The 17,371-nt window shown below is 31.0% G+C and overlaps 2 protein-coding genes across 15 annotated transcripts in view; one reads left to right on the top strand and one right to left on the bottom strand.

Annotated features, from left to right (window-relative positions):
- The first annotated feature begins 231 nt into the window (after positions 1 to 231).
- LOC100650469 (serine/threonine-protein kinase mig-15) overlaps positions 232 to 17,371 on the top strand; it is a 79,560-nt gene continuing 62,420 nt past the window's right edge. For 4 of the 14 annotated variants that reach the window (XM_048409660.1, XM_048409656.1, XM_012319963.3 and 1 more), the window contains exons 1-2: positions 235 to 1,008; positions 1,990 to 2,055. In XM_048409660.1, the coding sequence (XP_048265617.1) occupies positions 943 to 1,008; positions 1,990 to 2,055 (132 nt within the window). In that variant the 5' untranslated portion in view covers positions 235 to 942. Of the gene's footprint in view, positions 1,009 to 1,989; positions 2,056 to 17,371 lie in introns of all 14 variants that reach the window. The other 10 variants (XM_048409655.1, XM_048409661.1, XM_048409657.1 and 7 more) reach the window with 5 other exon arrangements.
- LOC105667000 (jerky protein homolog-like) lies at positions 12,379 to 14,082 on the bottom strand. The gene is made up of 2 exons (XM_012319951.2): positions 13,923 to 14,082; positions 12,379 to 13,772 (listed from the first exon to the last, which is right to left on the bottom strand). Exons 1-2 carry the CDS (start codon positions 13,987 to 13,989, stop codon positions 12,580 to 12,582), a joined length of 1,260 nt encoding a protein of 419 aa, XP_012175341.2. The 5' UTR covers positions 13,990 to 14,082; the 3' UTR covers positions 12,379 to 12,579.

The following is a 17,371-nucleotide window of genomic DNA, read 5'->3' as shown; positions in this document are numbered from 1 at the left end:
TTTGTGTGAAATATGGTGTTGTACATTTACAAAAGAAATAATCATTTATGAAATATACAAATATTATTAAAATATATCATACTTATTAATTATAATTGGGAAATAGTGAAACCATCAGTGAAATGATTTTTTGTTTAATTTTATTTTATGATAAGAAAATTAGGAAGGGAAGTAAGTACTTGCCGCCATCATAGTTGGGCTGATGACGTCAAGAAGCATAGTGGTATACAATCGTAGCGCACGAAAAACAAAGACGGTGAAAATATTGTCTACATTAAGAAGAGAGAACAGAAAAAGCATGTGTGCGCACGCATAAGAACGAAGAAGATAGTAAGAGAGTGCCAAGGAGGGAATGAGAGGGAATAGAGGCGTGCAGCAAGCAGTACGACAGGACGTAGAACGGCCGCTGCCGTGGTGTTTGGGCTCGGCTCGGTTGTGCCGCATCCGTTATGACGATACGATAATCCAGCGCTTAGCGCTGTGAGTGTGTAATACATTGCTTGCCATTACGCATTATTGACATTTATATTTTACGAAAAATTCAGGTAGAACGTGATGGAAGTGTATTGTTTTCTAATCTGATTGGTAAACTGTTCCTTCGTTGATCATTAGAGTTCTTTCATACGCCATGTGCCATTGCTCTATGTGTATTTCCTTTCTCTTTCGGTTGTGTTCGGTTAAATTTTCATGAAAATATTCGTGTAACTAGTTTACCGGTGAATTATTTTAATACAAATTTTCTGTTAGTGATCCTGGTGTTCTGTGTTAGTGTAAGTGCGAAGACGGAATTTTCTTCTTTCTATATCTCTACATTATTATACGGTTTAAATTGCAATAAGGAATAAGAACAATAACGAGAGAAGCAGAAAAGGGGATAGACGGTGGATTTGCTGAGCTCAAGTGAAAAAGATATCTCGCAAGGAGCGCAAGTGGCGTATCAAGATGGCGCATAATTTGGCACCGAGCGTCAACTGTTCGCTCGACGACATTGATCTGAACGCTTTGAAGGTGCGTTACGACTTTTAATGATTTTTATTTATCAGGCATAATATAATATTTAATGATATTTGTTTATGGACGCAGAAGTCTATTTTTTGTACTTTCTATGAATTCAATGATTGATAATTAACCTCATAAGAGTAAACGATGATTATTATTTCTTGGTAGCACCACAGCATAATGAAGAAAGAAGGAAATAAGAGAATACAGTTTTGTTGAATTTCTGTACAATTTCTTAAAATTGCCTTTTAAATGCTTTTTAAAAAATAAATTAAGGAGATTCGAAGTTGTTTAGTTAGTCATTTTTGTATTTTGTTCGCGTTTATAGTTTTGGTCTGATTTATACAAATTATCTAAAATTTAAGATTAACAGTTAATATTGTGAACAGATATTATACATACAATTTTCACTTACAGTATCATTAAGTAAATATAAAATTATAGTTAGTTATTATTATCTCTTTTTTCTCTCTTTCATTACTGTATTATTTTTCATTGATGCAAGAATTTTTTTTATCTCTGATAAGTTGTAATATATGTAACTTATTTTAGAATGTGAACTAAATATAGTACATACATGCATACACTATGCAGATGTGTATACATGTACCTGTTAAACAAATATTAACAGTTTATATTATTTGAATATTAAAGATTTAAGTATTGTATTTAAGTATTATATTAAGTATTAAGTATTGTATTTAAGTATCTATTTCTTAAGGAGCTATAAAATATTTAATAGTATCTTAGTATATGAAAATAATCAGTTTGATGTCATATCTTGTTCATGTATAACACAGTTTATTGATATTATCAATAGCGTGACATGGTAGTATCGTTAAAAATTGTTGATTCAAATATTATTTTATACATAATATACATCATACAGTGTATTGTATATATACATTGTACAAAAAACATGATATACAAATATAATTTATACTTATATATGCATGTATATATACTTATATGTGTGCATGTGTGTTATAGGAACCAGCAGGTATTTTCGAGTTAATCGAAGTTGTTGGTAATGGAACCTATGGCCAAGTTTATAAAGTAAGTATATATTATAAATTCATACATAGCAATATTTTACATTTGTCTCTTTCTTATGAATAATATGAATGAATAATAGAAAATTTGTATAGAATCTTGATTAAAAATTCAATATATTTTAAAATGTTAGATTATATAATAATTGTAGTTTATATGTCAAAGATCTGGTATTGTTCTTTGAAATGATAATTGCTTTTAGTAATTTATGGTACTGAAAGTTATGATTTTAGATTATTATTATTCAAATTATATTATCATTCAAAGAATAACTATAGTTTGTCAGAATAGTTAAATGCACATATACAAGTAGTATACAGTATTAGATAACTTATGATTTTTGAAGAATAGTTAAATCTCTGATTTTCTTAATTTTTTTCCCTTATTTACATTACATTTAGTTATAACTTCTAATTACTTTATTTTTATACACATTACTATGTTATATATCTTTTTATATATATGTGATTTTATGAAATAAATACATATATAATACATATATTATAAAATAAAAAAACTTTAAAGCTTGATTGTACAAGGGATAAATGCATCTATGATTTTTAAAATTTTTATATAATATGTATCAAAAATAGTGGTAATGAATTATAGGTTAATACAAAATGATATTTTTATGACTATTTGATATTTTTTTAAGATCCATACACACATATGTAAAGATTCATGTACAGATATTTACATATAGTTTTATATTGACTTAAGCATAAAAATAAATAATGATTTAGCTGACTTAAATCATAAAATCAAAGAAAATAACCATTCATTTCGAAAAAAATTCTCTCCCGAATTATCTTCAATTTTGGAAGAAAAATATATGTATAAGAAAACGTAAATTTCAATCGGAAGAATGCAAAAGATGCATCATATGATGTTAAGGTATAGAGAACAAGGCAGATTCTAGCATTATTAATGTTGTTTTACGTATACATTTTTTGTATAGTGTAAGTTATATAATATGTTAATTTGTGTTTTTTACAGTGTGTATAGTTCTCGTATTATCAGAGGTTGTTATAATATGTAGAGTACATTGGATGTGACATGATGTGCCTAATTTTTATTGTACATATTGCTCAAAAATTAATTTGTACATAGTTATGTTGCTCAGAGACATTATTATGATTCTTACTTTTGTATGTGTATGATAATAAAGAGTAAGGGGGGAATGAGGAAGAGTGCGATGACCTACTATTGATGACGACATAGAACGAATGAAACAGCCGTGCGCATGAGTACAAACGATTAAACGCTGTGTTGTCAATTTGTACTGATTCCTCAATTGCTTATATCTTTCACAGTTAAAGAATTTTTGAAAAAATTTGTATAAGAAATTAATCAGAAGAAGTGATAGCTGTGTCACATACTTTAATGTCATCGGTAGAGTATTGTAATATTTTATAACGCTAGTATTTTCTTTCTCCTTACTTCCTCTCTTTTTCGATAAAATGTATGTTACATTAGATCAACTTAACTGTAACTTAAATAAGAATTAAAATAATAAAGAATAGTATATACATACAGTAATATAAGTTTTATCTTCTATGGCTATTGACTGTCATTAAAATGGAAATTACAGATTTAAATTATGTCAGATCATTTATTCAGTATTTTAGTGCAAATGTGTGCACTTTTGTGCACAAAAGTGCACACACTTGCACTAAATTGTTTAACATTTTTCTTATCTGAATTCACCCCCTTTGCCTTCCTCTTTTATTTTTGTATTTAATTTAGTTCTTCACTTTCCCAACTGACTATCTTTTTGTTAATGTACTATTTTGGTACGTATGTCAGTTATTCAGTTATATAATCTCACAACTTCAAATATTATTTATTGGTTTAAAAAGAGTATGCGATCTCTTTTTTTCTATATTTTTTACGTGCCAAATTTTAACGTTCATTTTAATTTATATGCATCGTTATTGGGATAGAAAAAGTAGTTCTTACGAAATATATTTGAAGAAAAGATGAGAATTGAGATTATATTTTTTGGAATATTTTGGGAACTACAGGTTGCAAGATATTTTTTAAACCCCCTAACGGTCATTATTAGTTTATACATAGGTACTATATATGGTATATATGCTATGTATGGTCGAAATTCATTTTCAATGAATAAATAGTAATAACATAATGGAAGATTATAAATAATAAACAAAATTTATTGCTCTTTTCGACTTCACACACATATGTAACCCAATAACATGGTTTCATTTGATATAAAAATTATATTCTATACTGTTCCATCGCGATATGGTATCTTTCAAAACATTCTCCGATCCGATGCTCTGGTGTTCGAGGACATGTATCACGAAAGTAATTAGTTTGTTGCAATGAACAGAAATATTAGATCCAATAATTTTAGTCTCCATCGCGTAATTAATTTTTTATCGACGCTGTCTTTTAGGCGTGACATTTATATCAGTATTCTCATTTTCATCAGTTTCTTCTATTCATTGTCGCCAGAAATTATTAATTACGTCGTTCGTCTCTTTATTGGAACTATGTCACTCTCGGAATTACTATCATAAATATTTTCAGAATAACCGTTATCACTTTCTATGTAGGTATATCACAGGAAATGTTCAGAGTCAATATAAAATTCGTCACCATACTTTTAATTTTACGATATACGTTTCTTGTTAACACTCAATTTTCTTCTTGTCATGTTAGAATACTATTCATTAAATGTTATAAGGAACGCGAGTCTCTAATCGCGTTAAAAAGAAAAAACGTGTAAAGTGTTATTGAGGGTATAGGGTATTCCTTGAGTATAGGGTATTCCGGAGTGTGTCAAGATTTTCGATTAAAACACATTTGAGCAAGAACAAATTATTGAACTTATAAAGATCTCGAAATGTGACACTGATTTTTTGTTGAATATTTACATAATAAAATTGTAATATGACATTACTTCGTATTCCGAGTGAAAGTGAAAGTGAATATGAAAACATGGAACTTTAAAAACAGAGCTCTCGTTCAATATGTATGATGTTTATATTTTGAAGATTTTTCTAACTATTTTGTTTTATATACACTTTCTAGTTGAAACAGTACAAATACTACGTTAACGAGATAACATATTTAAATATTAATTACAGGTAGTAGATTATGTATATATGTAAGAAATTATGAAATTATTAAAACAAAATTATGAATTTTGGCAATTGTATATTTTGACATTTTATTTCACATATTTTGACCATTTCTGGTATGTAGTTACAATTCGAAAGATAAGCAAACATAATTCTAATGTAAGAGGACAAACAATTTTAAAAACAGATTTTCTTTTTTCGTCTATAGTTCATGTATTTATATAAATTTAACTGAAAATGAGAAACAAGAAAAATGATTAGACATATTCAAATTTTTAAATATATATTTTAAATAAACAACTCTTTTCTTTAAACTTTGTGTTTGATTTTTTTTCAATAACATGCAATTAAAAAAACATGCACCTTTTAAGATTCGAAAACTATTTTCATTTCATTGATGATTGGATGGATGATTGCCAATAAAAATTACACGCGGTACAGTTTTCTAAGAACTATGTATTTCCCATATAAATTTCAATAAAATTGATGAATGCTGCTTTGAAATGTACCTTTATACGTAGTTTAGTTTGCAAGTGGTGTCAGTTATCTGTTTCCAGAATTGTAAAAGATTAAATTTATTTTAATCTCATCGGAATTATTAATAAATCCCGTTACTATAGTTTTATATATTTTATGGGAAGATAATATTCATTATTATTTTATTGTTCATAATTCGTTAAGTACACATCTATTAAATAAATGATTTAATTTGAGATACATATAGTCGTGGACAAAAGTAAGTGGATGATAGATAGTGTCCAAAAAAGTTTGGCGGTGGATCATGAGATTGGTACTTAAGTACGAAATAACGAAATCATGATTGTAGATAAGTATATTGATATACAGAGTGAAAATTTAGAAGAGGCTATATTAAAACTGTGTTTCAACGACAGATTTGTCTCTTAATAAATGATTTCAAGAATACGGTGTCGGTATTTGAAAATATTAATTTAAGTTATATTGGAAATCTAATAAACAATAATAATTTAAATATATATATATAAAAGTCATAAATGAATAAAAGTAATATGAAAAATACAAAGTTTTTAATTTCACATTCAAGTCCATTAATATTTCATAAAGTATTTTATAGAGTACCATGTTTGAAAACGTAATTATATTTTTTACATAAATCCAAAATATTTTTTATCAATAGTAATAACATAATAACATTTCAACGGTATTTTTCAATATCTTTCAATAAGCAAGAAGGAAACCTATCTTCAACGATTCTGTCGAAAATCCATATTTATTTTTAAGTATGTACTAACAACTTGCCTTTTTCGACGGAAAGTAAGCAATGTTAAAGTTGCGATCATTAAATACGGATATCTTGAAAATAAAAATTTATATTAGGTCATTCCATAAGTTCGTTCCGTTTTTCGAGCGGTTATATATGTTAAGATTGTTTACATACCTTTCAGTTTCATGAAAAAATGTAATCCTCCTCTCGTTGTACAACTTCTTCCCATTTTTCAAGTGCATTGGTCCCTTATCGCCGTATGTTTATGAATCGACACATGAAATGTACACACAAAAGTCGGCACGAACTTATGGGATGACCTAATACTTATATTATATTTTCGAGCTATCGCGGGGAGACGTGGTCGCGAGAAAACGCGTCAACGGGAGTCGTAAATTCCCGTTACGATTGTAATGATCGACAACACGAATAGATCGATTCCCTTATTTTCGTTAAGATAATAGGGGTAGTTGTTGGAGTATAATACTGCGATTCACAGGATTATAAAATTTATTTCCCACACTTTATGCAATCACACAAATTAGTAACGCCGTTGATTAAGATACAGGTGACGAAGAAAAGGATTATTCGTAGATGAGAGAATTCGTGTATATATTGACTTTGACTGTTCGTTGGTTATGAGAACCAGTATAGTGACCCTTCTGATGGTGTAGAAGAAGTCGGAGCAGTAGGAACAGTCGGAACTGTAGGAACTCTGAGAGATGTAGGAACTCTAGGAACTCTGAAATTCGTTCTGATGTGATTACGGAGGAAAATTCGGTATTGTGTGCCTTTTGAACGAAGAACGCGGATTCGTTGCTCACATTTTTAGGTAGGAAAGTGAGGGCAATAATCCGCGATACCGATTGGTTATGACCAATGTTGGGAATGAAGATAGGAGGAAGAAGCCTCCTACCAACATGGTTCATGGGCGACATTGTTTATGGGAAAAACCAGCTTTTCCGTTAGACAACTATTTGGTTTTCTTCATTAGCTAACTACCTGCTTTCTTCGTAACTTGCAAGAATATACAATAGACCTAAGGACTTTATAAGTACCAGTTAGAAACCGAAAATACTTGCAGGATTAACGGTTCCTGCAGGTTTAGAAGACTCGGTTTATGGTGGGACCTTAGGTTATTGAAGGTCCTTCTATGGGTGCTCGGGCCTTGACGGTTAGACAATGAAGAACGTCGAGCGGACCTTTTCACGCGACGTAATATATATAGTTATTATACTTATAATAACTCCGACGTTATTCTCTACTTTATTCAAACACACATGTCATTACAAGGCCTAACGTGTCTTTAACGTATGTTGTAATGTCTTATGCGTTCGTCGCTAATATGATTTATGTTACGGTTATGCTATTAGAAGGTATCTGGCAGTTTGAAAGATGGTAGAATTGCGTGTTTCTAGACCTAGAAAAACAGCTTTTCATTGGCAAGCCACATAAACGTGCCATTGGTCAGGGATTACCGAAGAGTTTCGATAAACGCCATGCATCAGCATGCAAAGAATAATTGACCAAAGCACAGAAAATTTCGAAACCAGGAGAAAACTTTTCAGAATAGTCACAAGTACTACGTTAAGTATTGTTGGAATCGCCTCACCCCATCTGAAGCATAGGCGAGTATAATATCAAATAATCATGGGATCTAGTTCAATATAGTGACTCGCAAGAGTATTTATTTATTTACCATATAAAACTTTTATGTTGTATGTGCATATTATGCATGTTACATAAAACATGAAATTTCATTAGCCCTATTATAGGACGCAATTGCTATAATTATATTGACGAGATTCGAATTTAATCTGAAAATAAATGTAGAAGTTACGAGATATTTATTCCAAATTTCTATTTAGGAAAAAATTAGTACATGGTATGAATATAATACGTGTTAAAGATATTTCCACTGAATATTGAGACGTATTAACATTGTGATTGCCTGTTTAAATACTTTCGTGATCTTTGTAAAATATTTGTATACGTGTGCTAAATATCTTATAACTTCTGTATACATTTTTGGAATTGTTTATAACTTTACCAATATAATCATAAAAGTTGCATGCCATTACAGAGCTAATGAAATTTCAAAACGTTTAATATAACAAACCTAATATGTTCATGAGATGTGTTGGCAAGTGTACGAATACTTTCAAGAGTCTCTGTAGTTTGATTTATTGCAAATTTTGATTAGAATAGATAAGAATTGAATAAAGGTCAAGTTACGTTTTAATCAGAGACTTAGAATAATCAAATTCTATTAGTTTAATGTAGTCTCAATTAGGAAGCTAAGATTTACTAGAAGTTTTAGCGTAGTTTCGATCAAAAGACTCAGTCAACCAGTCTCAATCTGGAGATTCATTACTTCAGAGAATCCTATTTAGCAAACTCTATTTAGTACCGTTATATGCTATCGGCTAGTTGTCGATGATCACTAGATTCAGGAGGCTATGAACCAGGCGTCGATGACGCATGAGCGATTGCCTGATCGTCACTTAAATCAAGTGCGTTAAGTAAATTATATATACCACCTTGATCATATACAAATTCAAACAAATCCTTGATATTTTTATTATATTTTCAACATTATGATAGAAATATGTTTCTCTAGTGTTAACTCTTTAATTTTCGTCGTAAATGATATTACTAATGATTTCTGCATTTCGGGGTGATGAAATGTAAGCATTCTGTCACTGAAAACATTTATAAATTAGAAGTATAAACTTATGGGAAACGGTACATTTAAAATTCATAGTATGTATGCACGTATGCATTAATAATTCACTGGCTGAAGTGCACGCTTAGGCATATGTGTAAATGGATTTCCTGATGATAAGAAGTAATGTGGTTGCTTTTTATTGGTGTGCGTCATCACATACTTCATCACAGGTTAATATACAAGCAAAAATGCCTTCGCTCTTCAGCGGCAGGACCAAGCTTCCATAAATCATGAGTCACCACTTTCCCAAGACTCCACAGTTGTATAATTTTCCATAGATAAAGCGACGGTTGCTTCTTTGTTACCACAAAACCTTGCAGCGAGAATTATTGAATTTTTATCAGTAGTATTTCTCAAATCATTGTCATGAATAATAATCTGGCATTCTTTCCACGACTCACTTTCAAATTTGGCAGCTCTCGTTTTCAGTTTTTGAACTATTTTTATGCAGTTCATTCACTTGGGTGTGGCTGGTGGTTTTGACTGGTTGCATCAGGTCGAGATATCTCGTCCACTGTTATGAAGGGGTTAAAGTACAATTAGGGAAAATTCATCGAATCAAACAGCAGGTGATAGATAGATGCAGGCGTTGAGGTCAGAGCAAGGTTACATATAATATATTCTTAAAAATAAGATTATATTTTTCGATGCATTGATCGGTGTAGTACATTATACTTTATAAAGAAATATTAGTCTGTTATGTCAGAAAACTATTACTTTTTTTTTAAGGAGATGTAAGTATTTTAAAGACGTTTGTTAACGAGTACCTGTCTCAACATTTACGTATAATGATTTAGTTTGACGCTACTGCTCATTTAATAGCGTATGTTCAGTAATTTGCAGATCTTCGAAAATATTAATAATAATCATAATTGTTAGTTTCTTTTGCAAGATAATTAACCCTTTGCACTCGGGACTTTTTTTCGCGCGGCGCACCAGTAACTCGAGACGTTTCGCAACCTTTTTGACGCATTTCTCACCAGTAACTTAAAATCATTACACACACAAATTAATGTATAAAATTTTTATATTTTAACATTTTATATATCTTTACATCTTCTTTCTTCTTCATATCTTTATATTTTTATAAACATAATTTCTTAAATATTAGTCTCTGTAATTTTTCTGTGTATGATATTTCATGTAACAATTCCCAAGATGCATGCTCTGCTTGTCGGGGCAAGTATTACAATCATATATCGTTTGATGCTTTTTAACTGTTTTATTTCTCTGAGAACAGACTTTGCAGTCCTTTGTAACTCCTGTTAGAATATTATGTAGCTTTCCATTCAAGCGGATATGTTCGGAATCTGAGGTTGAAGTCGAAGCTCGATCGCGTGGCTGGCGAAAATCTCCAGTCAATTGGTGGACTAATGTTTTCAAATATCGCAAATGATTAAATGGCTGTTCGCTTCTCTGCTGTTTAGTGGCTTTATATAAAATATATGAATTTATTGAACAAATTTCTAACCCCCCCCCCCCTCCCCCCAAAAGATTTACGCCACCATTTTAGCTATTTTCTTAAGAAACAGTACGTTGAGGCATACTGATCTATACGATCGACACCGCCCATATGTTTGATATAATTTATTACTACGTTAGGTTTCTTGACGGTCACTTCTACTCCATCTCGTAAAATTCGTTTCACAGGCGTCATTCCTGTATTGTCTCAGTTAGTCAAGCACGTGACAACCCTCTTGTCCTTCCATGCTAAAACTAATGTATTTCTTTTCCGGTATACTACTATTGACTTTTTTCCGAATTTTGTTCTTTTTATTTGTTCTGGTATATGCTTCTGTTCGTTAAGATAGTTCCTGTGAGGTGGTATTTCAATTTTAATAATTCTTCTTCCAAGATGTAGCTCGTATAATAACGATCAGTGAACATATGATATTCTTGAACATCAGATATTGTTTCCAGCAGCATTGCATAAAGATGCAATGGTAATGTCGTTCATATCGGAAGGTCGGACCTTATCAACTTGTCCATTGTTAAACCGGTACTTGAGTCTGCCATCGTATAAACTCTAATACTTCATTTGGTTGGTTTCTTTGGATTGTAGATAATAAAGGAGATTCGATCTTTGAACTTGATCGTAGATTCATCCACACAAATTCCTCTTCCCCGTGTAAAATACCGCAGCAATCCAAGTGGTGAGCGAGACTCACCTCTCGAGTTGCGGCATCACACCACATGGTGAATGAGACTCACCTCTCGAATGAAAAGGATTAAGTCATCTGTTAAGTAAAGCAATTATCTTCTTTTAAGTTTAATATATATTCTATTATATTTTTTTTTAGCTCAAATTCTAAAGTATTTAGCATTTTCTTTGGCTATATATAATGTTTCCTTTACACTTTATACGAATGAAATTTGATAAAACTTGTAATTTGTTGCAAAATTACAAAAATAAATAATTTTATACAAAACATCAGAATAGAGATCACAGATAAATGTTAATAAATATAATAAATGCTAATCTTTCACTAACAAATTGCTTCGTAACTTGAAAACCAAAGCCGACGAAAAGTTATTAAGAATTAAAATCTTGATAGTATATTTCATAATCATTTAGATCGGCGAGGTCGCCATACCCAATAATTAAATTCTTAATAATTGTATTTAGTTAAATAATTACAATTGTAGTTTCTTTTTCGTTTAATAAGACAAATTATAAAGAATTCGAGAAAGAAGAGAGGCAAAAAGAAGCCAGTTTGCGTATATGTATTTGTTTCTATATCATGTAATTATATAAATATAAATTTAATTCTAATTCAAATTTTGTATAGATGATTTACGTATCTAGCGACTTTGGTGGGTACTCGCACTGATAAATATCCGCCGATGTACAGAATGGGACACATAAATCGGAACACCTAAATATCTTCGTTTTTAGTGGTTTCATGGAAGAAACTACACAGCACAAAGTTGTGCTATATGGAGGAGCACACACAGTGGTAGATAATGTTTTTTCTGAAAGTCATTTTTTAAATAACATTTTAAGGTCATCATCATTTTTTGTGGGACCATATATTTGTTTAATACATGAATCGATCCATCTCGATATTTTCTACAAAGATTTAATTTAACAGTTACTTTAACTCTAATTTGTCAAATTGAATGTATAAAAAGCAAAGAGGACGTAAATACAAGGAGACCATTTCGTGTCTTTCCTTGTTTTCCATATACTGTTGAATCTTGATTATCGTAACTCATAATAATAAATATCAGGATAGTAAGAAAACAGCTTTTCGTATACCCAATGACATATATTTCAAACCAAATGGTACAAACAAACAATTAGACGCTACATAAAATCTTACCCGTTTCATACCTTACTTCTCACTAAAACGTATTATATTTTTTAATATATTTTTTAATGTATATGTCTTAATATAAGTAGTTTTTCCGAGTTACTCTCATTTTGTAGTTCAAACGATCTAGTCCTTTTATGGAGCGCTATCATAAAGTATATCTTCAAAGTTCTCCTCAATAAGTTCGTTCGTTCCTGTATCCATAACTGTGTTTATAAAATCTAGAAGAATATTCTGGATATCGTCTTGTGTGCCGGTATTATGTTCTTTATCAGTTTCAAAGCAATTCATCACACTGGTACTGCTGCACTCTCCGCATCCTGGTAATGTATTCAGCTTTCCAAGTTCTATGTTTTTTTTTATTATTTCGGACCTTTCCGAACTCTGTTGGCTTTTATTCTTCAAAAGCTTGTCCCACGCGTTTTTGACTATTGGACTCTCGACTTTTAACCAAGCATTATATACCATACGACAGAAATCGTTCATATTTAATTGGGAATAGATGCGTTTAAATTCTTTACTTGAAACGTTCTTACATTTTTCCATTAATGATTCCAGCAATTTTTTTTGGTACATTCGCTTGAAACATGCGATTATTCCATGATCCATTGGTTGTATGAGCGGTGCAGCGTCATATGAAAAGTGCATGATTTTAACAAATTCATCTCTTGTACTTATTATCGTGCTTTCGTGATCCAAGCCAGCGTTATTTAGCAGCAACAGAGTTTTCTCTCTGTGTCCATTTCTCTGTTGTCTTTCTATAACTGATTTTAAGAAACATTCATTGAACCATTCATTAAATGTGTCACTGTCAATGTAAGGTTTCTTGCTAGTTATGTACATAATTGGCGGATCACTTGTGTAAGAACTACTGGTAGTTTGAGTTTTCTTAATCGTCTCGACTATTAGTGTCGGCGGCTTGTGACATCCGGTAGCATTTGCACAGAGAAATATAGTAACTTGTTTTTTGTACAGTCTTCTGCTTGATTGCGACAGAGTATTTTGTGGTGCTTTTTTCCACATTAGTGTTGTGCTATCGGTATTGTAAACGTTCTCCAATTTGTACCCCTCCTTTTGCATAAACTTATTAAACTCAGCTTTGAAGGTATCCACCGCGGCTTCATTTGGTATTTTTAAATTTTCCTTCATATCTGCTTTACGCAAATTGTGACGTTCTCTAAACTTTATCACCCAACGGAGACTGGCTGTAAAAGTACTATTTTTTTTTAATTGTTTATTAAGTTCCTGAGCTTTTTCGCTTATTATTGTTCCTGTTAATTTTATGCCTTTTGCTATACATCGTATGTACCACTGGCGAAGAAGTCTCTCTAAATCCGGATGAATACATGACTTTAAAATTATTGCGGAACTGTTACCTGCCTCGAGACATTTTGTTATCTCTTGTCTTCTTATCTTTATACTTCTGATGCTCCTAAGGCTAATACACAACTCTTTTGCTATGTTTCTATCAGACTTACCTTTATCTATCATCTCAAGGACTTCGTATTTTTTGTTAACTGTCAACATTTTCCGTTTTGGAAGCATTATTGTTTGGAACGTTTCGAATGTAAATACCGCACTGAAATGTCCTGACGAGATTTTAGTTCAACAGTTATAGTCGTCGACAATTTTGATAGGGGGAAACAAATACTATATGGATTATATACGTATATAGCTATATACGTATATATGTATATGAGATACACTATAGAGAATTATACAACATTCTGATGATTGAACGTTCGGATAATGTACGTATGTGATGTATAATCGAGATTATATTGTATATCAAAATAACATTCGACTAATAAAATAATATTCGACCAAGAGTTGATAGAAGCAAGCAGCATGAAAATGAGAATTTAATATGAGAATAATGAGAATAATTTTTTTTGTAAATAGTTTATAAATAAACGGATTTTTGTAACTGAATTTATACTTCTGTCTATTCTACAAACGGTAACCTTTTCAAGAATACTAATAATCCATTGTTTCTGCGAATATTGTAGAACTTCTTTTCATGGTTTTATTTTTCGAGTATTTTTACGTAATTTTGTAAGAGCAAAAGTTAATGATTGTAACTACAAAAATAAGTGAGTCAAAAATGATTTGTAATTTTGGACATAGGTGAATTATGGAACTACACGCATCATCGTGCTTTGTTGTTAATATCAAGTAATTTAAAAACAGTGTTCTTTTTCGTAAAAACTTCAACGTAGATTATACCTATGAAATTTGAATTTTTAGTATGTACTGGCAGCTTGCCTTTTTCGATTGAAAGTGAGCAATACTAAAATTGCGGTCATTAAATACAGATATTTTGAAAATAAAGATTTATGTTAACCCCGATGCTATTTTTTATTTTATTTGGGTATTACTTAGGTGAATCCTGTTTCGAAAATTTACTTTAGTACCGTTCTGTGGTATCAATCATTTGTCATAAATCACTAGATTAGGACAATAGGAACCCATGCGCCGCTGGCTACGAAAACATGAATGACGCATAAGCGATTGCCCGATCGCTTTTCAAACCCGGTGGGTTAAGCAAATTATATACACTGCTATATGTACAAGTGTGCGGACACTCGCTGCAACTCAAACAAAACGATTATATAATTATTATATTTTAAAAATTATAATAGAAATATGTTCCTCTAGTGTTAACTCTTTAATTCTCGTCGTAACTGATGTACTGTCAAATTGAAACTGGAACGAGGAAAATATACTTTTGCCAAACAAGTCCCATGTTTATTACTAATAAATAACTAACACTTGGTAAAATCTATATAAACTTATAGAATGTAATTGAATAAACGCATATTGCAATCATTCTAATCTCTCAGCATTGCACAGATATGTATGCTTGCAGTCACTAAACTTAGCTGTTTTCATGGAAGTCATTTTCATTCATCTTCAATTGTGTTTTGTTTTTTATTTACACTAATGAATATCAACTATTGTTTTGGACAATATCGACTAATTGCACATGCTTAACCGAGATAAGATCAGATGCGAATGTACATTATAGAGATTTATTTCAAATATATTTTATCTACACGATAGTATATACTCACCTTACGAACAATTTTTAAAATTTCCAGTTGTGAAACCAGATTCGTGCAAGCAGTAGAAATTAGTGTTTATTCCACGCAAGAAATTGACATTGACGGCGGAATTTTTTTATTGAAAACTTTCAAGTCGTCGAATTTCACCGTCTGATTTTCTATCTGTTTAAAATTCGTGGAATTTTAAATCAAATCTGTACTTCTATTAGAATGATTTTGGACATGTTAGATTTTTGACCATCTAACCAACATATGTTATCATGTGGGTTCTTCTCTTTTTACACTGTTGTGCGATAGCTAATTTTTCATATTCAGTATATCGCACGTATCTTTGAGCGGATAATAAATCTACAAAAATTTATTGTTTTTTTAAAAGATTTTTTATTATGATGGGCTATTCTTTTTTAAAAGATATGCCTGTAAATACATCCATTGTTCGGAGAAACATTTTTTGCAAACTTTTTAATATATAAATTAAGCGTTTTAATTTACAGGTTGAGTTGACTAATTTGGCGACGTCAAATAATTTGAAAATTACTGTAGAAAGCACTGTTTTGAACAAAAATTAGGTAGGACTCATGTCAATATAGTTTTCTCTTATTCTTTATCACGACGAGTAACTTATAAATCATAAACAGATTGCAAATATCTTACTCAGAAAAATACAAATCAAGAATAGCAATACACCCAAACCGGCTAGCTGCGGAAACGTACAAAACCATAAACATGGACAGAAGACTAAAAAGGAAGCACCCAGCAGACCTTATAAAGGACATAACGTAGCAAACACGAGGATGGTACCCCGCTGGGGGTAGCCACCAACATGCTAATTTAACTGTTAAAAAATTCCACCAAATGTCCAAATTGGACAAATTGTGAATTTCAATAAATAAAAAAAAAAAAAAGATTGCAAATATCTATGTAAATTTATATTTAATTATATTTATCAGTAGTATTTGTCAAATCGTTATCATGAACAATAGTCTGGCATTTTTCCACGACTCACTTTTAGATTTGTTATCTCTCGTTTTAAGCTTTTGAACTATTTTTATGCAGTACATTCACTTGGGTGCGGCTGGTGGTATTGACTTTGGAGATATTGGATACGAAATGGCCAATTCCAGCAAATTGAAAAGAATTGCATTTAGTTCTTTTTTTCAGTTGTGTGACGGAATTAACTGCGAAATATTTCGTCGGTAGAGTCAAACTATTAGTATTAGATGACGAGATATCCCGACACAAACGTTAAACAGCTGGTATCGAGCCGCGAGACATCTCGTCCATTGTTATGAAGGGGTTAAAGTACAATTAGGAAAAATTCATCGAATCAAACAACAGGTGAAAGAAATGTCTAAACGGTTTCCTAAATATGGAGAAGTCTGTCCAATTACCTGATCTATTAAAATTCGACGAACTGTTTTCATTTCGTCTCTTTAAACACATTCTAATGTAACAAATAGTCTTTCTTTTACAATTTCTAATAATGAATGTAACCTAACATTGGATATGAAGCTGTTCATATTAAATATTTCTTATTTAATATATAATATTCTGACTTAATAATCTAATAAAGGAGTTTTAGAAAGTATAACTATATTTCGACAAAGATGAACGAGATAATCTGGTCCTTAAGTACAGATTTACCAACCAATATTTCGCGATTAATACTTTTACAAATTTCAAAATGTAAATAGAATTGTTACTTTCTTGGCCTTTATTAAACATAACTGTAAATATTTTTAATTGACACGGGTAACTTCCATTCGCCGAATGATTTCGGCTCGATACTCTGAAGAACAAAGTTGTGTTTAGGAACATATATGGGAGATCTAGGGTGATATCCTATGATGTAGTCAGAATAT

This window comes from Bombus terrestris, chromosome 10 (assembly GCF_910591885.1).
Source record: "Bombus terrestris chromosome 10, iyBomTerr1.2, whole genome shotgun sequence".
In the NCBI taxonomy this organism is placed as follows: domain Eukaryota; kingdom Metazoa; phylum Arthropoda; class Insecta; order Hymenoptera; family Apidae; genus Bombus; species Bombus terrestris.
This window is presented reverse-complemented; position numbering and strand designations above follow the sequence as displayed.

Coding starts and splice junctions, on each gene's coding strand:
- LOC105667000 (XM_012319951.2), bottom strand. CDS start 13,989: ATGCTTCCAAAACGGAAAATGTTGACAGTTAACAAAAAATACGAAGTC. Junction 13,773..13,922: donor CCTTGAGATGATAGATAAAG/GTAAGTCTGATA, acceptor ATCCGGATTTAG/AGAGACTTCTTCGCCAGTGG.